The sequence below is a fragment of the Typopeltis vanoorti genome, chromosome 7, assembly GCF_054136105.1.
Source record: "Typopeltis vanoorti isolate ZY-2024b chromosome 7, IOZ_Tvanoo_1.0, whole genome shotgun sequence".
Classification (NCBI taxonomy): Eukaryota; Metazoa; Arthropoda; class Arachnida; order Uropygi; family Thelyphonidae; genus Typopeltis; species Typopeltis vanoorti.
Genome location: NC_143555.1, coordinates 33710539 through 33736507, shown reverse-complemented (window position 1 = coordinate 33736507; position 25969 = coordinate 33710539). Strand labels below are relative to the sequence as shown.

Below are 25969 nucleotides of genomic sequence, written 5' to 3'. Positions count from 1 at the left end.
TTTAATAGACGAGGGAGAGTTGCCAGTAAGGAAGGTGGAAGGTGAGTGATTTGGATAAATGTTTATCCAGTTTGTAGCAGGGCTGTCTATGCTATCTACTATAGAACAAATGTGCTATTTGGTTTGCGAATTTTAGGGACCCCCATATATCTGGGGTGATTGGACATGATAAGGTTTAAGTTTTTTTGTAATTTCTTTAGGGCAGGATGTAACTTTTCTTTAATAATTTTTTTCTTTTGAGATTTTGTGATCTCTGATTCCAATCTATGATAAGTGGAGGAGTGTTTAAGAAGTTGATTCATTTCTCTGTTGTACTCTGCTTGGTTCATAATGACAGTGGCATTACCCTTATTGGCTTTAGTTCCAATAATCTCTTTATTCTTATATAGCTTTCCAAGGGCTGATATTTCTTTCGATGGAATGTTATTCTTGGGAGATTTGAATTTACTTAGAATACCAACCACATCCAATCGAATGTTGTTAGCCATGGTTGGTGCAAGTTCATAAATACCATGTTCTATGCTGGTCATAATTTTTAAAAATGGTACTTTGTTGGACACAATGACAAAATTATGTTCACAATGAAGTACATGATTGCATCCTCTGAGACCGTTTGCGATGATACTTGGAATGGTAATTGTGTCCTGACATCTTTTAAGGAAGGTCAGCCGAGTGAGTTGTCTCGACAATTTCAATTTCCACTTACCAAGTTGACATGCTCTATGTGCAATCTCTTCTCTATGTAGAATTTGAATTCATACAGAAATGCTTAGGTATTTTTCATTATATTAAGGGTACATCAGAAAAATAAGCCAAAGCTCTTGGCAGATATGATCTCCAAATCACTTTCAAACATTTTATTCAACTAGCTACTTTTATACATTCTTGAAGATCAAATACATCCTCTTGAACATCCAGGAGTGTATAAAGTTCCTTGTGCCTGCAAGTTAGTCTACTTTGGACAGACTAGCTAACATATGCCTTGAAGAAAATAAAAATTACATCCAAGATCATCTGTATGGTGAGTCAGTGTTGGCCAACCATGCTCTGGGTACTTACTTCTTCACATAGGATAAGATGGAGGAAAACATCTTTATTACATAAGCCATTACAGGTATGAGAGACTATGCTTAGAATTAGCATCAGCTATGAAGCACTCTCCCAACCTCAACAAGTATGGTTGCATTAATTTACCAAAGATTTCAGAAACTATCATTTTAAGACCTGACAGCCTGACTTTTCTAAATTAAGTGTATGGTTATCTGACCTATAGAGGGTGGCATGAAAAGACATTAGTTCTGTTGACAGTTACAATTTAAATTGTTTTCTTCAGTTACATAGTTTAGTGCTGTGTACCTATCACAGTTATCATTATGTTCTGATGATGCTGGTTAGAAAATGAATAAAATATTAGTGAGTTTAACAAATGTAATTTTTTTCCTCTTGATGTTAGTTATACTATTAAGCTTTATTATGGATAAAAGGTATAATAATCAAGCTGGCTGAAGAAAGGGATACAAGGTAGGAAGAAAAAGAAGATATTCAAAATCATAAAAGAAACAAATAAGAATATGAGTTATAATCCACAATAAAAAAAATGAAATGACATATTTAAACGAAGAACTAAGATGACATGAATAATTTGAAAGGCTCCTGAATGAAGACAATCAAAATTTAATAAAAGGGGGGGGGGGGGTACAACCAAATGAACAGCTGTGGGCCTAATATGAATAGAACTACAAGATATCTTGAAATGCATATGAAATGGGGAAATGCATATAAAATGCACAAGAAGTAAGCAATTACATGAACCACATGCAATAAAATGTGCAATTAATAAATTTAGGAAATAGACCCCATCTCGACTACTGTGCATAGATCTGGGCAGCAGGGTTTCTTGGTGATGAGGAGGCAGTGGAGAGGGTCCAGAAGTGAGTGACCAAGATAGTAATAGTAGGTCTATGGAATGAACCTTACGAGAACAGGTGGAAGATTTGTCGGTTACAGAAACTGGTTGATAGGAAGAAAAAGGGTGATATGACTGAGATATACAAATCACCAAGGAGTTTTTACAAGATTAATTAAGAGCAAATTTTTCAGAACAAGTCTGGTGGTGGTAGAACTAAGGGCCATCCATGGAAATTGAGTGAGCGTGTAGTTAGCAAGGGTATTAGAACTAGGTTTTTTGCTTGGAGAGTAGTAAATGAGTGGAATAGGATGCCAAAGTCTGTTGTGGGTGGCATAACTGTGAATGAGTTCAAAGCAAAGTAATGATAGATAATGCACAAATGTTGTTCTTCACAGGGCCTCCTTCGATCAGTCTAAGGCACTAGTTCCCAATCTTTTTTGGATCATGCCCCACCTCAATGCCTCAAAGATTTTGATGCTCCCTCTAGCATAATAGTCAACCAAATTCTGAAAAAGTATAATATAAATAGGTACTTCAAATAAAAAAGGAACATAGGTAAAACTGTTTTTAATTTGACTTTCTTCAATGAATATAAATTTTATATTACACTTTCTATATTATAAAACATAAATTGAACTCAACTCGGGAAAATAATTTATCACCGACAATAGTGATTTTTTGAACGACATCGGCAATGAGGTGACAAATGCAACATTTTCTAATTGCTCCAAAAATATTCAAATCCTCCCCCCCCCACACACACACACATTGGGAAATAGTGGTCTAAGGACTCCTTGGAGTAGCCGTAATAATAATATATAAAGATTATGTCTTAACCACTTCTGACATAAAGTAAAATATGGCAGAGAGAGAGAGAAAGTTAATGTGAAATGGGAAAATATTATGTACAAGGATATTGATATTCTCAGAGATTTAATGAAACAGATAGATGTATAAAAACAATTCAGATGTATTGAACAGCCATGTGTTATACTTATAAGGAAAGCGAGAATGCACAGTATTGCAATAACTATGGCAACAAAAACTGATGTAAACACACCATTTAAAAAAACTGCACAAAAGAGAAGTCAAAGAGCAAAAGAACATCAAGGATTTATGTCAGGAAAAAGTACAACAGATGCTGTATTTACCTTGAAAAATTCATGGAGAAAAACACAAAAGAATAGATTGTTGCATACATTAAAATGTTCTGAAAAAAGCATGATAGAATGCCCACACAAGAAATATGCAATTACTTGAGATGTCTAGTAAACATCTCAAGTAATTGAGATGTTTACTAGATATCTTGAATTCTAGAATAGATTCTAGTATAGAAATATGCAGGGATTATGTCCTATACCAACTTCTGACAAAGAGTAGTGTATGCAGAGAGAGAGAGATAGAGAAAGAGAAAGTTAACATGAAAGTTGGAGTATACATCATAAACATATAGAAAATAAAGCATCCAAGTCCTTAAATGATATCATATCCCAGTAAAATATCAGAATGCTAACTGGTAGTACAATCTACTTATTCAGTAAATTCCACACATGCCAAAATGTATGCATGATGGACAACAAAAAATTACCTTGAGATGTGAGACATAAGTTTGCATTAGAAATGAGATGATAATAATGAAACAGTTTAAGTGTTATGGGTTTCAAAGATGGGCTAAGGTGTACCATTGTAAGTACAGATATGTATTAAGGAGAAGCAAAGAGTTCACAAGCATAGAATTAATAGGAATTAAAAAGAGAATCTGCATAAGTGATGCAATTAAAGATAAGATTAAAAATGTTGCAGGAAAAAAGAAGGCAAAGAATAATGTTAAATATTAGCTGAATGATTCTAATATTACATTTCATCATATATAACATGGGTGGCTAACTACGCATCCTTTTGGAGTCAAAATAATTCTGGTAAGACATAGAAGAGCCGCAATCTTTGGCCGATGCGATGGTACTGGAGTAAGTGAGTGTGCGCAAGGCAAGGTGTAATGAGCTTGTAAGAACTGCTTTGACTAATTACACACCTAATTTTAAGCAGCTTGCTAAGCAAATGGATACAAGGAAGGCCTCTAATAGTAAATAATAACTAAAATTGTTGTGTTTCGATTTAAAATTATTCTAATTGTTCAAAGTAAACTTCATTTGATGTGTTTTGAAATAAACCTTTTTTTTTATTGCAGTAATTTTTATTAACCCTGTTTTTTTCTCTCTCTCTCTCTCTTTTTACTTTGTTCCTCTTTTTTATTGTCTCTTCTTCTCTTTTGGTTTGTTTTTTCCAGTTAGATCGTGAAGAGCCGAAAGAAGCGTGGACGCGAGCCACATTGTGGCCACACCTGATATATAGCATCAGAGATATATAGTGAAGGACTGTAGTATACACAAAGCCAAAACAAAGCAAATAAATCTGTGGCCTACAATATCTCTATAACTGCTTCATCATCATCAGTTTCCTGATGTGTACCCTCAAAGTGTTCAAGGCTACTATGACAGTACTACATGATTAAGTCTACATTATTAATAATCTCTTATCAACAATTTTCCTTCAAATCATTCTATTACTTGTCAGCACTCCAATACTGTCATAGCTAACATTTCGTGCTTTTAAGGCACGAAAATTGATAAAATGCAATTTCGTGCATTTTATCAATTCATCTAAATCTTGGTCTTGTTCTGTGTTTTTTTCCTGCCAACTGAACAAATGACACGTGTTTTACTAATTTTTTCTTACTCATTCTATTGAAATGGCCATACCACCTTAGATTAGCTCGGCTTCCACATTCTTGAATGCTAACAATGTAAAGTTCCTTTCAAATAGCTTCATTTTTAATAAGATTTTGCCATTGATGCCATCTGTTAACTTCCCTAATTTTTCTCAGAACCCTCATATCTGTGGTCTCTAGTCTTTGATCAAGTGATTTATTTCTAACCCAACTCTCAGATCCATAACTTAAAACTGGTTTGAACATGGTCTTGTATACTGCTAGTTTGGTGTTTTGGCTAATTTCTCTCTTCTTCAATGTAAATTTATTCAGCTGGCTACTCACCATACCAGCTTTGCTTATTCTTTTGTCTATTTCCAGATTTAACTTCCAATCTTCACTAAAAACTGTGCCTAAATAGCTGAAATATTTTACTTGTTCCATAGACTTTCCATTAAGAATGAGTTGACATGTTCAGTATTTCTGCCAATTTCATATTTTTGGTCTATTTATTGATGATTTTCATGCCAAATTTGTTACAGCTGTCATTCAATTTAGTTAGAGAATCTTGTAGACTTGTGCTATGTCTGTTTAGAGGTACAACATCATCTGCCTAAAGCAAAGAGCTAAGTTTGACATCTGCAATTCTAATATCAGGTCTAATGCCACTTCTTTTCATAATGTGATCCATATGGGTGATGAATAAGAGTGAAGATAATGTGCATTCTTGTCTTATTCCTAATTTTACTTCAAACTATTTTCCTGTATTTCCTTGAATTCTACCTGCTGACTTACAACTTAAATATAGATTACATATAATCACTTCATGGTTGTTGTTTATAGACCTTAGGGATCACTTAAAGAACAAAGCAAAATAACTGGGAGGAGAGCCCCACATGCATGTATGAAATGCAAAGAGCTGCATATGGGAAATGCTGGTACATATTGAATAATGCAAAAATAAAGGTGGTGAGATAGATGTGTAGTCTTATGTATATGAGGATGTAAGTTACAATCAAAAATGAGAAGATAACAGCAAAATAGTTTAAGTGTTACAGATCTCAAAGATGGTCTAAGATACAAGACTTTATGTACAGATATTAATTAAGGAGGAGCTTCTGACAAAATCTCCAATCCTGAACTTCTCATGGTGATGAGCTAACAATTTCGAACTTCACTAACCAAACTATATTTTGTACTGACTTAAGCCATAAACAAAGTAATCGTACAATGGGATGAAATGTCATGCTATCTGGGGTGTCACCTGGTCATCTGTTTTTCTTCAGGGAACCAAGGCAATCAATGAAAACCCAGCTACTAGAACAAACTCAATCTCAATAGACTTGGAGATAGGCATCATCAATGTAAGAAGTATTTGAAATCCAGAAGAAATTCAAGAAGTATCAAGTCAACATAACTAGTGAAACCAAACTGAAAGTGACTCAAATGGGTGAGACACAGGTAAAAAAAATAACTAAGATATTACATTCACAGAACAGTAATCAGGGAAATGAAGTTGTAGTTATAATATTCAACACTAAGCATGAAGATACATTTTTTAAGTGACAGGCAATTTCGTGTAGAGTGATATAGGAAAACATCGAGATGGGAAATTGGATAATGAGACTTATTTCTGCCTATGTTTACTAAGGAAAAAGTAGAGAAATTTTTTGAATTAGAAGAGAAGGCTGGTATAAAGAAAAAGTTGGTCCTTGTGTGAGATCTGAACAGCAGAGTAGGGAATGAATAGCAGACATAATCTGGAGAAAAGTGCAAAACTTATACTAATAGTAAGTACATACCAGCTGGATTTCTGTTCTGAATGTGAACTACTCATTAATACCATTAATAGGATGTTCAAATCAAAGAGTCTGACTTGTTAGTCAGTTTTGATATCATTTCCCTTTTTACCAATATTCCATTAGCTGACACCATCAACTTACTATATGATGATTACCCTCAGGATATTGCAAAGACTTTTGAATTTGTTATACATTCAGGATATTTCAGCTGGCAGATACATTCATCAAATGTCTGCTCATCATACCTCTCAAAAAATCGGCATTATCAAATCTTTAATTAAAAGAGCACATAAAGTGCACTCATCCCCATTAAGATTACAACAAGAACTTTTCACTATAAAAAAGTTAATAGAATCTAATGGTTACAACCCTAATCAAATTCAGCAGATAATTGACTCCTATGTTCCAACACCTCAGGATTCTTCAACAGACCGCAGAGTTCCAATCCCTTAAATTTCGGGCATCTCAGAACCTATTGGCAGAATTTTGAAGAAGTATCATCTTATTCCCACATATTTTCCTATCAATAAAATTTCTCACTTGTTGCCATCTACAAAAGACAAACTGACACCTCTATCATTAGCTGGTGTTTACCAGATACCATGTGAATGTAATTTATCATACTTTGGACAAACAGGCCGTTTTGTGGGAAAAAGAATGAAGGAACATCAGTATTATATCGAATACATGAAACCTCACAAGTCTGGTCTAGCACAACATAGCATTGACACTAAACATAATATCAAGTGGGATAAACCTTGTCTTCTCCACAGATGCAGGTTTAAATATGAATGCCTTTTTAAAGAAAGGTGTGAAGCCCTTTTATATCAGCCGAATTTGAATTATAATGACTTCTCTCTCTCTCTCTCCCCCAAAAGTTTGGGAGATTCTCATCTTATGCAACCATCAATGAAATAGTTTTTAAGAATTATTTAATCATATTTTATTAATATTAATCATCTGGTACGAGGCAACAATTTAATTGGTAATCCACCGACTGTTCTGTACTTTGTATTCCATTCCTTTAACTGTTTGTTCTACATTGATGATGTACTGTTACTTTCAGTACGAAATATTTGTACCTTTAATTAATTAAAGTTATTACTGTTGGTTTTATACATGTTAAGTTATTAATTTTAATTATGCCATAGCTACCTCTAAAGATAAGAAAATACTAACTGATTCAGCAAGGGAGGCACTGGTAGAAGTGGTCTGCAATGATAGAAAAATCGTAACTTTATGGTGGAATCAAGAAGTTAAGGGGCACGCCTGGAAAAGATGAATCATATAGAAAGTTTCTGGCAAGGATAGCATTAGGTGCACTCAGAGAATACAGATTAATGTAAGAAAGCAAAGATGTATGTCACAGTAGTAAGCAAAAGATAAAAGAAGGCTACTCTGGAAGAATACAAAAAAATAAATATATAATGAAGGTGGGCAAAATGTTTTAAAAGCCATTGATACAGAAATGGAGGAAGGAGTAACTGTAAAAAGGAATCAGATGATAAAACAATGACAAAAACTAAAGATAAAAACATACTGTATGACTGAAGTAATTACTTTGAAATAATACTAAATGAAACAAGCAGGTATAGCAGTTAAACAGCTAGTCCTGGAAAAGAAGAGACATCATATTGAAAGTTTCTGGGAAGTAAGTCATTTTACTTTGTATTTTGCAAGTGTACTTGCAAAATACAAAGTAAAACGTAAGAAAAGATCTATACAAAACGGTTTTAGTGATAATATACCTTATTTTTAGCGAAGTTCAATTACTGGTGCAATATGTTAATAAAATTAGTAAGTATACGCCACTGAAGGTGGCTACCTAAGTTATCTCGCTGCATGTGAGTGAATCACCGATTTAGAGCGTCAATAGTCATTAGTGTGTAAACATATGCACTTTTGTACGGCTCATTTGAATTATTTTTTATAAGTTGTTAAAATTTTTATCTTAAAATGAGAAAAAATGAGTGTAAAACAAAAAAGACTTTCATATAATGTGAGTTATAAATTAAATGTGATAAATTATGCAAAACAATATGGAAACAGAGCAGCAGAAAGACATTTTGGTCCACCACCAACAGAAAAAAAAATGGTTCACGAGTGGAGAAAACAAGAGGAACAATTAAAACTGCTATGTAAACACAAGAAAACATTCCATTCGCACCTAGAAAATATGGCCAGAATTAGAAGTACAAATGAAAAATTGGGTAACAAATCATCGAAACATGGGAATATCTGTTTCTATGAAAATGATAATTTTTGAAGCGAAACAATGGGCAACTGCTAATGGAATTTTAGATTTTACTGAATCACCATCTTGGTGCTTTATATTTATGAAAAGACACGGGTTATGTATGCATACAAAAACCACTCTGGCTCAGAAAATGCCAGCTGACTATGAAGCTAAAATTATAGATTTGTCATATCAGTGAGAAGGAAATTTAACTTTGAGCTTAATCAAATTGCGAACATGGATGAAGTGCCTCTAACTTTTGATGTTCCTTCAAATTGGACAGTAGATTCAAAAGGCGCCAAATCAGTAGTGATCAAAACAACAGGTCACGAAAAAACTCACTACACTGTAGTTTTAGCTTGTTGCACGGATGGAACAAAACTACCCCCATGTTAATCTTCGAGAGAAAATCGTTGCCGAGAGATGAAATTTCTCGTGGCATTATTATCCACATTCAAGATAAAGGCTGGATGGATGAAACAGGAATGAAATTATGGATACAAAAGATATGGGCAAAACGTCCAGGTGTGTTGTTTAAAAAGTCTGCGATGTTAGTGTGGGATCACTTCAGAGCGCATAAAACAGAATCAACCAATAAGCTTCTAAAAGAAATGAATACAGAATTAGCTGTCATTCCTGGAGCCCTTACAAGTCAATTACAACCCTTGGATGGATCTATTAATAAACCATTAAAAAATTTTATGCGGGAAGAGTGGAACAAATGGATGGCAAAGCTAAATCACAACAGGACGTATGAAACAGCCAACAATTTCAGAAGTATGTACCTGGGTGAAAAATTCATGGGAAGCTGTGAAAGAAGAGACAATTATAAAGTCATTTAAGAAATGCGAGATAAGTAATGCGATGGATGGTACCGAAGATGATGCAGTTTTTGAAGGGAGTGACAAATAGTTCAGATGAAAGTAATACGAACGGTGACATTAACGAGACCAGTGATAGTACTGAGAGTGAAGATGAATTGAATATTGCTAATACAAATGATTGTAACAATAAATAAAATTTAAGTAAGAATTTGTAAATATCTTTATATAATAAAATATTTTTTTCTAAAAATCATCTCATAAATTTGGGGTTGGTCTTATCGTACAGATTTATAGCAGCAGCTCTAGCATCCACACAACTTATACTACGAAACAGTAGTTTTCATACTGTGGGATCAAAGGTTACATAGATTTGCTGCATTCATTGTAATAAAATGTGATATGAAGTAAAACACTCATGTTTCTCATATTTGCTTTTTTTTAGAGGGGGGGGGGATATAGAAGGACTGTTTTTGTTTCTAAAGGACTTGGAGTATTTTCTATAGGTAGTACTTCCAGGGATATTACTCCACTGAACTAGCAACAATCATTCCTCTACATTCTTGGGCCTGTGAAAACAAGAGTAGCAGCTGCTCAATATCCCTTTTTGAGCAGCTGCTACTCTTGATCAAAACACACACACACACACACACATTGATCATTTTGTCATGCAAGAAAATTAATTTGTACTGACAAACTTCATGAGCTTTTTTTTTTTTATGTTTCATAAAATTAATGATACTGTGTGTGGATTAGTACCGTACATAAATTAAAGCAAAATAATTACCAACTTCCAATCTTCAAGCTCTCTTGGGTCAATACCACTGGGATTGAAAATACTACCATCTACTTCTATGATGCCTATACATCTAGCTCCAGCACGATGTAAGTATCGCATCACATGAAGTCCAACATTTCCAAATCCCTAAAGAAAAACAATACATATGTATAATATATGCAGTGCTCAACAATAACAAAACAAAATATTTTTAAAAGGAATATAGTGTCCCTGATATAATATTCAATATAACATGCATTTTCTGGCATGCAATTATTGAGTATCCAATAAAAATTGATCTACAACTCAAGGTCTGCCCACAATGCAAGTTACTCATCCTATAAAAACATGGGTTGCAACCACATCACTTCATTTCTGTTTTGTCTTGCTCAGTAACCACATTGCAGTAACTTTAGGAGGGCAAATCATCATTTATACAATTCTTAGAGATGGCAGTCAACTGGACAACTTGAAGCCAGGTAGTCACAGGCAAAGTTGGCATGCTAGCTTAATGTGTCATGATGTGCCATCTCAGTACTATGACCTGTATTGATTTCATGGTTACAAGTCAACAATGGCTATGAAGCATTCTTCTAACCTTAACAACTATGGCTGCATTAATTTTCCAAAATCTGAGAGACTGTTATTCTCAGATCAACTTCTACACAACTGTAATACTACTTCTGTTTTACATTAAAGGACACCAAATTAAAACTTAACATCTTTTGTCTGCTACAATTTGAATTGTTTCATTTACTCACTGTCACATGTAACTCACTGTCTCTGAAGATGCTAATTTGAAACCATCCAGCAAAATATGATTTAGTTGGCTTGGTGTTGTAATACTTGGGTCTTGTTTGACATTTTAATACTGTTAAATTAAGTTAATGAATAACATCCGGCACTTAAGCTTGTCAATTATATTAAAGAGGAATCAAATTTTCGTTTTGAATCACCAGCAAAATTTATGCTAGCTTGAGAAGGATTAAGAAATGTTGTGGAGAAAACTATGAAAAGAACAAGCTAGGTTTAGGCCAAGAGTGGCTAAGATCAGATTGTTATTTTAAGAACATATCCAGAAATCAGTGGAATATGAAAAAGAATCTGTATACAAGTTTTGCAAATTGAAAAAGACACATCACAAGGTACCAAGAGAAAAGCTGTTCAAATTATATGGTGTAAAAAGGACATTATTTAGCCTATGCTTAAGTATATAGCCTCCATATGAAGTTGTGAGTTCAGTTAGAATTGAAGACAATACAAAATGACAGTTTGATGAAACGTGTAAATTAGGACTCACGTCTCCCCATTCATCATCTATATGGATCACATTATAAATAGAACCGGCATTAAACCTGATATCACAATCCAAGAGATTTAACTAAGCTCTTTATTTTATACAGATGACATCATGCTAAATAAATCAGCAAAAGTATGGAGAACTTTTTAACTAAACTGCACATCTCTTTTCATAGAAAACATCAGATGCATTCTCAACGTACAACCTATGGAACAAGCAAAATATTTCAGCCGCTTTCCATCCACTACTGGATGAAGTCCTCCCCTTAACTGTCTAGTTCTGTTTGTCTTTAGCCAATGTCCACTATCTCATGTCAAACTTTTGTAGACTATCCCTCTATCTCGTTCTTTGGGGACCTTTCCTTCTCTTGGTATTCAGTCAGTGCCACCTTTCATCTGGGAGTCTATTAGTATGGACAATCCATCTTTATTACATGCTTTACAACACTTCACAGTGTCTTCTACTCCAGTTATCTCTCTCTCTAATTCTACTATTTCTTATTCTATCCCTTTTTTTGTTATGTGGAGCATTTTTCTGCTGATCACATTATGTAAGACTTCAATTTCGAAGTCTTTCTTCATAGGCTTTTCAAGATTTTTCTTGGCAACTTGTGATATGCCTTTTCAATATTTCAGCTATTTAATTTTTTTGTAAAGATGGAATACTAAATTTGGAAACAGACAACAGGATAAGCAAAATTAATATTATTATTATTATCATCAACGCCCGACCTCCATAGAGTCAGAGACTCATCATGGGACGTACTCGCTATTACATACAATGCGCATCCAACCGCGTCTCAAACTGATTCAATGTGTCCACATCCACAACACACTCAGGCAATGCATTCCACTCACCAACCACCCTCCATGCAAAGAACCTGCTTCTCACTCTTTTGCTCACACCATCCTTATACAGTTTCCAGCAATGCCTCTTGTTCTACTCCCCTCTCTAATTATATGAAAAATCTCTTCCATGTCTACCTGATAACAACCCCTGACCAGTTTATGTCTCAATCATATCCCCCCCCCCCTTCCTCCTATTCACGAGGCTCTGCAACTTACATTCTCTCAATCTGTCTTCGTACTCCACATTCCAAAGACCACTGACTACCTTTGTGAATCTTCTCTGTACCCTTTCCAACATATCCTCGTCACCATGAAAACCCAGTAACAAATCTATGCACAATAATCCATATGAGGCCTGATCAAGGCCTTATACAATGGAATCATAACCTCTCTATTTCTGTATGTCAGGGTTCTCTGCATCATTGCCATTATTCGATGTGATGTCTTCACAACTTGTGCAATGTGACCACTGAATTTCAGGTCCATGTCCACCATCACTCCTAGATCTCTCATCTCCTCTACTTCTGTTAAAGTTTCCCCACCAAGTGCATTTTTTGCGATGGGAATGCAAAGCACAAGTGCTTTGTATCCCCATCGTTGCTTACCAAATCTCAAAACCTTACACTCAACATTGACCTGACCGTTCCATTTACCTGCCCATTCATGCAATCTATTCAAGTCCTCTTGTAAGGCATTAACATCAGCCTGACTGTGTGTTGCTCAGTCAGCATGATTTGAAGATGACAAATATGATTCCTGATAAAAACTTGGGGATCGATGAGTGACAGATGACATCAATCGCAGAATCATATTAAAATTGAAAATATCAGAAAGGAACCTGACATTGTTAGCATTCAGGAATGTGTGAGAAGAGATAATCTAATGTGGTATAACTTAAATAGTATGGAGAGAAGAAAGCTAGCAAAGCAGGATGGAAGAAAGAAAAGATTATAGCAAAGATCAAGATCTAGGTGGACTGATACAAATCACAGTGCTTAAAATCCAAAACACAAGATCTGACAATATTGTAGCTGCAAGAAATATTGGAAGAATAAAGAATACTTTATATCATTATTAACTTTATATTAAAAGTTCATTAAGTGGTACTATCATAATACTGTATATACTCCTTTAGGGTTGTTAGATCTTATATGAAGGGTTTTTTTTTTTGTTTTGTTTAGAAATACTTCATTCGGGATTTAACAAGTTTAACAAATCAACAAAGATATACTTATACATAGGTAAAGATGCAGATTGTTCAAGGATTTATAAATGAATACCTTTAATGTAGAATTACTCTATAAAAAAATAATAAATGTGATCTGTTTTGTAAAGTTTAACAATGAAAGATATATTCTATGAAAATTGTTTATTACGATGTAAGAATAAGAGTTCAAAGTTCATTGGTGAAACTTTCGGATAAATGTTTGACCTGCGGCAATCGAGTATGCACGGGGAGCGCCGCGCACTCATAATTCCTGGAAGACACTGCAAAGGAGATCATCTCGCATACAAAAAGATCGGTATCGGGGAGAAAACATGATGCAGTGAGGGGGGGGAAAGAAGTAACATAAAAGGAGTCTGCTCCCCCTTTCTTGCGGCTTTTTTCTTTTCACCTCTTCTTGGGTTCAGGATAGTCCTCTGCTGCTCGGCATCGACACCCGTGGTTCTAGGGTCCTGGCTCGAAACATCTTCGGAGATGAGTAGCTGAATGCGACTGTCGAAACAGCATGTCAGACGGAGACAAACAGTGAAGAAGCGGGCCAAGCATGGACACATGGTCGGCCTTCCGTAGAGATCTGTACCTGATAATCGCCATGAACAACCACGTGTATCAAAACTAAGCTGAGCTGTTTCTAGTCCACTTCGGAGGAAGAGACCTAAAAACGAATTCCAAGTCAAGCCATGTGAGACAATCGTCCAGACAAAGAACAACCATTTTTGTAAGAATAGTTGTAAGAATAGTTAAGAATAAGTGACAGACCTGATGAATTTCCTGAGAGTTGGTAATGTACAACCGTCAGTGTTTCTTTTGTTGAGAAAGGGAAGAAATGTTGTGAATTAGTAAGCAGGAACATTCTATTATAGAACTCTTAGTGATTATTCAGTAGCAGTGTCATAGCTCCATGAACATATTCATGAGTAATTATATAGATAAGTTATGTTATGCATGTTATGTGAAATAGTTAACAAAGTTAATAGAATAACTGTTTTGGAGGAAATTATAGATCGGCATATTGATGAGAGCTAAGAATTATTCTAGTAGTAATAATTCATGATAAGATTCAGTTGTATCGATTTTAGTTGCCATAATTAGCTTTATAATCTAGAATGCCATTAATTTAGCTGAGTGTATAATTTGTGGATATGTATTCTAAGAATTCAATAAAATGTATTTTTGTATTTTAACCTGACTTGTGGCCTGAGATTGAATCCAATGCACCACTCATTTTAATCAGAACCTGAGCAGAATAGATTTGTTTAATTGAGACCACGACTGCAAACGAAAATTATCATAAGTGATTTGGGTAACTTGATATTAAGTGTATTTTGATAGATGATGTGTTGCATATTTTCTGGGAGTTGTTGCTTGGTTAAGAGTCCTTCTAACCTAAAGGTATTGGCTGGCACAGCTGAAACAAATAAATTTTGCAGTACCTAATTGAGGAGTAACTCCAGATAGTCGTTACAAAGGATTTGGCTCTAACCTGAGACAAACCCTTTGTTTAATTAATTAATACATGTGATCCATCACAGGGTTGGTGAAATGTGTAGATAGCTCTTCTACCACAAGCAGCGAAGAACGATCTTAAGTTAGTCTTGCATTTTAGAGTGAACAAGACATACAGGTAAAAGCAGCACCTTACATAATAAGAACAATAAAAAAAAATAACATGAAAAGAGAACAAGATATAACAGGGTACATGTTTATGTGCAAGTTCCTCAAGCTACCATAGTCCCTTTTGTCACAATAAATCATACCATTAGAAAGTGGGGGTAGTACTTGAGTGAAGCACAAAATATAACCTCTCTCATTCAAGTACTACCTCCCACTTTCTAATGGTATGATTTATTGTGATAAAAGGGGCTATGGTAACTGAGTATTGCTGGTATAAACGTTAACATTTGTAGTAAGAGGAAATACCAACCACCACTGCACTATTAATACACTTTGCTGAGAAGTGATTGACTTCACAGGAATCTGGTTTGACTATTTATGCTGGCTGGATTTGATTGTGGCTTTGGTTTTGGATATGGAATAAGAATTGCTCCACTGATAGTGCCTTTACCAAAAGAGAAGAAACCATTTAGTCTCTGTCTACCTACAAAACATTCTTCCATAAACATAGTAATCTTTTCCTTGGGACCTTGAAACATAAGGACATTGGATAAAACTTTTTTCTTGGATGTTTTCTTTGAAGAATTTCGCCAATACAAATTGGAGACAGAAGTGAGACTGATAATTAATGAAATTAATGATAATTAATGAAAGTAAAAGTTAGATTAAAAACTAATTAAAGAATTCTTTTTCTCTATCTTTAGAAGATTCAGAAAATGGAAAGAAAGACCCCCCCTCCCTTTTTTTTTTAAACAAGTATGCCTTGTAAAGCATACTCCGCAGTTTTAAAGAAAGTGAGATAGCAGTTCTTTTGAGAATATCAATGACAAAGTTAGCAATGATTCTAATGAATGCCAAACAGACCAGAAGTAACTGGTTCATTTGGCATTAGTAATTACAATGACAAATGGTGAGAGACTCCTCCAGTTATGTAAGCTAAATGGACTGAGAATACCAACACCTATTTGAAGCATAAAGATATTTACAAGGTCCGTGTGGTTAGCTGAGTGGCTATGCACTTCGCAACCATTTGCCTGGGAAATGAGTGTTCTCAGGCATATGGTTCGATTCCTGTCGCTGACATGAGGAGCTTAGGATCTTTCTCAGACATAGCCAAGTTAGCCAGTCTTGGGCATGGACTGCAGGGGTTTTTCTCCCCAGTTTATCTGAGGTTTTCCCTCCCACAAGCAGGTAAACGGGCCTTGAGAACTCAATGCTTCTACAGACATAAGCTATATTGGGAAGTATAGGGCCAACCACCTTATCTTCGTATAACAGTTCCGGTTATAAGGAATGGAAACCCTTGACACCATAAAGGTAAAAGAGGGAAAGATTAAGAAAGAAAGAAAAAGATATTTACGAGTGCATTTGAGTCTCACCTGATGGTATCCACGAGAACATGATGGACTGTCTTAATGGGCAAGTTCTGTGTGGAACATTAAAATGTAAAAGAAGTGCAGAAATTGGATCTGACCACTATCTTGTTAAAAACAGACTGTAACTGATGCTTAGAAAATGCACTCCAAGGCCTTCCAAGTTACTATTAACACTGACTTCAAGAAAATTGTTTATGAAACTAAATCAGTCTGTTTTAGGTATTAGAGAAGCATAAAAAAAAACAGAATATTTGAGCAGTGAAGCAATGAAGTTAATTATTGAAAGAATTAAGGAAGAGAACAGGGCCATACTTACACTTTTCCCAAGGTGAGCAGGGGGCTCCTCCGTCATTGTTTAGGACCCTTAAATTGGCCAATTTTTCGGGAACCCCAGCTAGAGCTTCATGTGCCTGTGCATATGTATGGCCCAGAAGAAATTGGAATAGTGCCCAAATAAACAGAATATACCAAATAAAAGCGCAGCTGAAAAATAGATAAAAACTTCAATTTAATAGCATCGCAGAGAATGCAACTAGAGAGAATAACCACAAAAGACTATATGAAGTTTAAATATAGTTCTTCATGATTATTCTCTCTATTTGTAGAGGGGAGAGATAGACAAACAGACAGAGAGAGAGAGAGAGAGAGAATGGAGTTAAGTTGAGATAAAAATAAGAGATGTTAGAGATGTTGAAATGTTAAGATAAAAATAAGAACACAACTGCAAAGCAAGATGCCATCATGCAAAAATGGCAGATGCATTTTGGTAATCTTTTAACTAATATTCAAACTTGTGATACAATTATCCTTAATGAATAGACCATTTCTCAATTTGATATCAGTCCCATTACACCATCCTAGGACATGTTGGTTATAAATAAAATAAATTTCATAAATCACCAGAGTGTGGATATTTAAAGTAAATGGAAGACAAGTGAAGTACGACTTGAATGCAGAGTTGATGGACAGTGAGGTAACTGAATGAGGATGAAGTAGCATGAAAGCAGCAAGAAGAATTATGTATAATCTGATAACAAAGATGTGTGAAAGAACAGCAAGTGAGCAATAAGAAAATTATAAAAAAAGTGGGCTAGTGATTTGGTGAAAGAAGAAATCAATGCTAACATGAATAATAAGTGTTACAGGAGTAGAGAAAGTCAGGAATAGCTTCTTTACATTTTGTTCTTCTACGGTAGAACTGTAGAAAAATGAAGGAGAAGCTAGTATTAAAGATACAAACATGTGAGAGGGAGAGAGAGAATATATTAAAAAAGGACTGCTATTCAAAATGAACTATGACATGTATGAAGTGAGGTAGGACATTTAGAAAAGATACTGGTGGTTGGAAGTGAGGTGTAAGAAGAAAGGTGCCAAGTAGAGGAATCAAAGATGAATTATTGCAATAGAGGAGTAAAAAGCATAGTGTTGTAGGTAAAAGATTGTTTCAATATACTGCAAGTTGGCATAATAATAGCTATAAAAATGGAGGAAAACTCACATTAAAATGAATTTATTATAAAATTTTCACTTAGGTGCCATAAGCATCTTTATTATTAGCTACTCCGGGGAGTCCTTATGCTCATCAGGGAGGTACTAAACATCACACCAATCACTATTCAACATCTGAGCAGCATATATCATACTTTGTTTTGAACTCATTCACAATCATGACACCCACAACAGACTCTGGCAGCCTATTCCATTCACCACTAGTCCTGAGTGCTAACTACATTCTTGCTCAATTTCCAAAGATGGACACTAGTCCTTTCACTGCCAGACCTGCTCTGAAAAATTTCCTCTTTATTAATTTTGAAAAATCCTCAGTAATTTGTAAGTCTCAATCATATCACCCCTTTTCTACCTGTCAATCAGTTTCTGTAAGCCACATCTTCAATCTATCCTCATAAGATTCACCATAGCCCTGATACCATTTTAGTCAGTGGATCCTCTCCCACCTCATCCTCATCCCCAAGAAACCAAGGTGATCAGAGCTGTGTGTAGTATTCAAGATGGAGTCTTACCAAGGCTCTATAAATAGGTAAATAACCTTTTTGTCAATACTCGTCGGGGTGCTCTTCAGTAACCAAATAATCTGAAATGCTGCTTTAGACACTTTTGCCCTCTAAACTAACTCCTTATCCACCAGCATCTCCAAATCCCTGGATTCATCAATTTCCTGGAGTACAGTTATATCAATATGGTACACAGCTGGTAATCTGTTCACCCCAAAATACATAACTTTACACTTTCCTGCATTAAAGTGACATCCATTATTCTTTGCCCAGACTGCCAGGCTATCCAAATTACCCTGCAAAATTTTAACATCATCTGTAACATAAAACAATAACAAACAATTCTAAAAAACACCACTAGCTAATGTAAGATAACTAAAACAGTCAATAATTTCCTAACTAATATATATATATATATATATATATATATATATATACAACACACATATATACTGCTTGGAAAGAAGTCAACAGATATTCCACAGGCAAGATGTCGTGCCATGTAACGAGTTGTGTTTGTAGCCAGTATAAACTGAAGGAATATGATACTCCCAAGTCAATGCAACTGTGTTCTGGTGAAATAGCTATGAGAAGGCATTGCAATAGGATGCTATGCTGCAAGCCTATCTGTTCAGCAAATTGGTAACAAACTGGGCCATCCAGGTTAACACAATTAGCGATGCCATACTGAGATGGAACCACAGTGGATGACCCACCAAACGTGAAGGTAAGAGAAGGTAAGAGCTACAAAGGATAATATGTATAAAACTGCCATTCATTGGCCAACACGTAGAATGCTGAGTTCCAGGAATTGACTGGAACATGAATCAGCACATAAACATTCAGAACTGAAGCTCGCAACATGGATTTCCATGGTAGGACCATAATATGCAAGCCCCACATTATCTGAACCAACATGCAGAGTTGTCCTCATGTAAAGAGCATGTACAGTGGGACATGGAAGCTTAGAATGTTGTGTTATAGAGGAGTAAATCACACTACACCCTCTGCCGAGCAGACGGGCAAGGAGTGGGTGTGGCAGATGCCTGGTGAACATCTCTTACCCAAGTGCATAATCCCAATTACGAAATTTTGAGGTGGCAGTGTGATGATATGATTCTGTTTTTCCTGGTTTGACCTTGGACCTCTGTTTGTGGTGCTACGAATAGTGTTCATATAGTTATCCGAACATTCTGGACAATGCAATGTTTCCTACTATGTGGCATTTCTACAGAACTGATCATTATCTCTTTCAACCAAGAAAACGCACTGTCATAAGGCTGCTGAGGTAACTGCATGGTTTGTGAACATGAATGTCACCAGACCCAACTGGCTGCCTTCTCAAAAGAGAAATCCTTTTTTTCCCTTTGAGAAATCCCCAAACTGGGGATTTCTCAAAGAGAGCATTTATCGGGATCATCCTGATAAGTTTCCAGCAATGAAATACAGCATAATGCAGCATGTGTGCAACATTAGTCATGACCAGCTGCATTCTGCATAGGATGAAGTTTGTGGCATGCTGGGAAGGGTAGCACATTGAACAGTACTTGTGTCACTTTTCCCCTTCTCTCTCACACACACACACACAGAAAAATTACATCCACATCTGGTACATCATAGTGTCCCATGATGGTGAATTTTGGAACTACTTTGCTTTTTCTCAGATATTGCTTTTGCATGATGCACAATGCATTCTTGCAAAGTTTCACAGCATTTGAATCACTGGATGGTGCTCCATAAGGCCTGTTCAATTATCAATTTTGATAGGGAGATCAAAATTGAATACTTCAATTTTGATCTCCCTATCACTCACTCACTCACTCACTCACACACACACACACACACGCATGAATACAGTTAGTACTTTTTAAATCTGGTAATTTTACTCATCTCTCATAAAGGGGAGAGACATAGACCATTAGATCTGTTTAAGTTGGGATGATGAAATAACGTTTATTTATAAAGACATTCTATGAGGAAATATCTTTTATGAAGGACTCATCTTGTTCCACTTAACTCATGTTTAGTGCAGATAGCATGCTCAGCAAGTAGTCCAGATTGTTTAGGCTCATGATATTTAATATAAGACTTGCATTTTTCTAGACAAATAAAAGCAGATTTTCTGGTTTTTCCAAAATAAGATAAGCTTCAGGAGGCATGGAATCTGGTACACACATGGAAAACCCCAGGGATGGAAGCTTATCCTTAGGAGAAGTGAGAAAGGTGGAGTTTTTTTAATGGGATGAAAGGTAACAAAAATATTCAGTGGTTTTAAAACTTTTGCTATCTGTTAGAAATGCCTTACACGTAAGGGATAGGAATACAAGTTTTTTTTGCATTAGAAGAGGCAGAGTTTCTGTAATGTTAAATGCTTTTTTGATGAAGGAATCACTAAAACTATTTGATAAAAGGTGGATTTAATATGCTGTAATTCTTTCTGTAAAAGACCATCAGAACATAAAGAAATGGCTTAGTTAGAGAAAAAAAGAATGTTGATCAGTGTTGGACATTTAGAGAGGCTATTGTTTTCTGAGAAGGCACAAAGTCAAGAAGTTAATGTAGTAAATGATCAGAGTCTACTTGTGAAGTAGGATAGCACAGCTAAATGGACTGTACAACAAGAAGAAGAAGATAGATATGAGGTTGAAGATGTGATGATTGCAGCAGCAGCACAAGGTGATGGAATGCATAAAGGAGAGGATGAGAGAGGTATGAATGGAAATAAGTGTCAGGATCAGGAAAACAGAAGTGATCAGACCAGAGAGATGTGGTTGAAGCAGCTAGAACAGAGAATGTTGGCCTATGTAAGGAGTTTTCAAAAGAAGAAGCTGAGTTTCTAGCATTGATTGAGTCAGTATGCCCAAAGATAATTGAAATTGGTGAAACTTTGTTGTCTGATGTGATGTCGGGAATAGAAATGAAAGGATGTATAATTTTCTGGAAGGATAGAAATGTGCAAAAGAGGAGGGAGAGTGCTGTTAATGCTTGCAGAGAAATTGTGTCCAGAAAGTGGAAGTTGATAGTACATGCACAGATTTTGAATCTGTGCATGTACTATGGTGTGAAGCTGAAATTAACAAGCTAGTATATCTGATAGGATGTGGCCAGGGAATTCAGAGAATACTGATTGTGAAATGTTTAGGCAAATTGTTTGGCATGAAAAAGGTTATCTTAATGGGAGTGTTTAACTACAGGAATATAGAATGGAAGGAGGAGATGGTGTATATGGGAACTAGGAGAGTAAGTCTGCTGAATTTTTTGAGAAATAAATATCTTAAGCAGCATGTGATTGAAACAACTAGAGGCTATAATGTTTTGGATTTGGTGATAACTTCACAAGATGCAGTTATCAGGTCATCCCAAAAGTAATGTTTTTTTTATATTTTACTTGTTCAAACATGTCTCAACTTGTTTAATCATGAATTTTTAAACCTTTATAAGTACTGCTAAGCTGATGCGGCCTCATTCTAGTGAATTCCACATTGCAAGAACATCATATTGTCACTTGGAAGTCAATGAAGAGCACATTAGATACATCACGCTTTGAGTTCAAAAAAAAAAGGCAACAATGCTGCTAACACTGTAAAAAAATGTGCCTACATTGTGTATGGCAATAATATTTTCATTGTGCGAAAGTGCCAGTAATGGTTCCAAAAATTTTGACAAGAGGACAGCATAATGATATGCTGGAAGCTGCTATTGCAAGAAATGGCAATGCAACTTTGAAACATTTAGCACAAAACTGTTGAAGATTTAGCAAAAGATCTTAATTCATCATCATCATTTGCAAGAACTTGGAATAGTGTCTAAGTTCAGCAAGTGGGTTCCATGCACACACGGATGAACAATAATCGAAGAGAGCACGTCAATATCTGTTCATTCTCGAGAGCTTCAATCTCCATTTTTGAGTCGTATAATCACCGATGATGAAAAGTGGATACTTTACAAGAATGTTGAGATCCGAAGGCAGTGGGTTCATTCAGAGGAACAGGATAAACCTCAAACAAAACAAGACCTTCACCCTCAGAAGGTTTTGTTAAGCATTAGGAGGAATGTTATACACTTTGAACTCTTGACACAAAACTAGACGATCACAGCGGAAGTATACTGTGAACAAATCGATCAACTGAATGAAAAACTGAGAGAGAAGAGGTGTTCGATAGTCAATTGAAAGAGTGTTGTTTTTTCACCATGATGATGCACATCCTCATAGTGAAAGAATCACCTGTACCAAGATTGAGGAACTTGGCTGGGAAAAGCTTCCACATCCTCTGTATTCTCTTGATCTTGCACCTTCAGACTACCAATTATTTCGAAGTTTAAAATATTTCATTAATGAAAAACAATATAATACATTAGAGACACTGAAATTCAGCCTATGCAACTTCTTTGCCTCCAAACCTCCTGAATTCTATAGAAATGGCATTATGAAGAATTCACAACGTTGGAAGAACATTACTGATTCAAATGGAGAAATATATACTTGGTTAAATTAGCATGTGATTTATCTTTTATATTCTTTCAAAACTTAAAGCTAAAAACGACATTACTTTTGGATGAGAATGATCATGAGGTACTTGTTTGGGAAGTAATGAAACAAGAAAAGGTTACTGCCAAAAATGGATATATGTTGCACATAGTATATAGTATAAAGCAGTTGATTATGAAAATCTCTGTAGTCAATTAGCATCAGTACATTAGGAGATCAGATGAGCAAAAAAAAAAAAAAGATGCTGACAGTGCATGGAAATTCATTAGGCAGCATCTGACACAAGCAATGTATAACTGCACACCAAGAATTAAGCAAGTAAATAATACAGTAGGAGTGAAATGGATGAACAGTGAAATCAAGCAAGTTATGTTGGAAAAGAAAATGCTATGGCGGATGTACAAGACAGTTGGTTGTGATTGGATCTGTGAAGCGCATGAAGTGCAGACTAGGATGGCGAAGAGCATGGTAAAGAAAGAAAAGGTGCAGTATGAGAGGAGATTGACTGGTCAGATCAAGGTTAATTCGAGGGAGTTTTTCTGCTATATGGCAAGCAAGAGAAAGAATAATTATGGCAGGTTGACACTGGTAGATAGTCATAGCAGCAGAGTGATAGTTATGAAGGATATTTGGGGGGTCATCTTATACATGGGGAGTGGGGGGTGGTAACCAATTGAGAGTACATGGGGTAACCAGTTGATAGACCCACGGTTGCCGTGGTGAAAATGCCAGTACTTTGTCTCTGCGAACAGGCTTCTGCCAATCACTAGCCTTTGTTGACTCTGTCGATTGATGTCATTAATGGCTGATTCTAAATAAACCAATCAGAACTCTGAAAACATTCATATGTCTGCAACTTGTTGGTGGGTAAGTTAATGCATTAACAATATTTTGAACCCTAGCCCATAACTGAAAATCAAAAAAACGAATGTCATGAGTGATGCATAATTTCTTAGTATGTATCTTAAAAATATTACCTAGTTACTAAATATACTTTGAATATACTTAAAAAAAAAATACCAAATGTGTTCTGTTTTATGTTTAAAATATTGATTTCTTAATTTTGGGTTCGAAAAAGTAGGGTTTGTCTTATACACAGAAAAATACGGTATATAGAAGGAAGACAAATATTTGGATAATTGAAAGTGAAAGAATAAGAGGTGTATCAGGTGTTGATTGAGTTAGATGTTAATAAGGCCGTGGGAATTTTTTATAATTACAGGCAACTCCAAGGAGTCCTTGGACTCATCGAGGGAGACCCTAACATCATGTTAAGAACAACTATTTGACATTCACATAGTATCTATCATACCTCGCCATGAACTCATTCACAGTCATGGCACCCACAACAGACTCTGGCAGCTTATTCCACTCATTCACCACTCTACAAGTAAAAAACCTAGCTCTAACACCCTTGCTAACCACACTCTTGCCCAGCTTCCATGTATGGCCCCTAGTCCTCCCACCACCAGTCCTATTCTCAAAAATATCCTCTCAATTAATCCTATAGAAACCATTTAGCAATTTGAATGTCTCAATCATATCACCCCTTTTCCACCTATCAACCAATTTCTGCAACCCACAAATCTTCAACCTGTTCTCATAAGGTTCATTCCATAGACGCTATCATCTTGGTCACTCGCCTCTGGATCCTCTCCACCTCTTCCCCATCAAGAAGGAACCTAGATGACCAAATCTGGGCACATTAGTCGAGATGAGGTCTTATCAAGGCTCGGTACAGAGGTACAATAACTTGCTTGTCTCTGCTCGTCAAGGTATTTTTCAACAACCAAGTGAGTTGATGAGCTGATTTAGCTACTTTTGCAATGTGCCCCCTAAACTCCATCTCCCTATCCACCAACACTCCCAAGTCCCTGGCCTCATCAATCTCCTGGAGTACAGTTCCAACAATGTGGTATACTGCTGCTAATCTTTTCACCCCAAAATGCATAACCTTACACTTTGCCACATTAAATTGACATCCATTCTCATTAGCCCAGTCCTCTAAATTATCCAAATCATCTTGCAAAATGTTGACATCCTGTGCACTCACTATTGCTCTACCCTATCATCATCAGCAAACAAATGAACACTTCCTCTCAGATTCTTTCCTATATCGTTAACGAACAAATTGAAAAGTAGTGGTCCAAGAACAGAACCCTGCGGCACACCACTAGTGAGGCCGTCTTTTGGACTGTACTCCAGAATAAACGACTCTCTGATATCTCTCCATCAACCACCCCTCCTATCCATCTCACCAACCCTATATATCTATCCCCATATGCTGCAGTTTACTGATTAGAATTCCATGTGGTATCCTGTCAAAGGCCTTAACAAGATCCAGTAGAATCACTGTAAACCCATTACCCTTATCCAGTTCAGCCGTCACTGTGTTATAAAACATGAGCAAGTTACTGAGGCATGATCTACCCTTCACAAAACCATGCTGTCCCCCATACAGTATCCCATTTTCATCTATCCAATCCTGTATTTCTTTGACTATTTTCTCCAAGACCTTGACAACGATTCCTGATATGCTGATCGGTCGGTAATTTACAACAGCAGTCTTGGAACCTCTTTTATGCAGTGGAACTATTTTCCCCCTCTTTCCACCCCTTTGTGACTAACCCAGACCAGAGACTCAAATTAAACAATTCTTTAGCCGCTTTATGTACGACGTGAGCTGGTACACCATCCGATCTCACAGATGTATTGATATTGAGGATTTGTAATAGACTATTCGCCTCTACTTCATTCACCACAATTCCCGTATAAGCTATTGGTTCATTCATTCCTGCAATGTCACCACCTGGATGACATTGCAAGAATATTATACTCTTGCAAAGTGTTTG

The 25969-nt window shown here is 35.9% G+C and overlaps 1 protein-coding gene across 1 annotated transcript in view; it reads right to left on the bottom strand.

Annotated features, from left to right (window-relative positions):
- Nucleotides 1-25969, bottom strand: part of LOC150104573 (glutamate dehydrogenase, mitochondrial-like) — a 326505-nt gene that overhangs the window by 133227 nt on the left and 167309 nt on the right. Inside the window, exon 6 of the mRNA XM_090395204.1 lies at nucleotides 10263-10400. Coding sequence (XP_090251330.1) covers nucleotides 10263-10400 — 138 coding nt within the window. The remainder of the gene's footprint in view (nucleotides 1-10262; nucleotides 10401-25969) is intronic.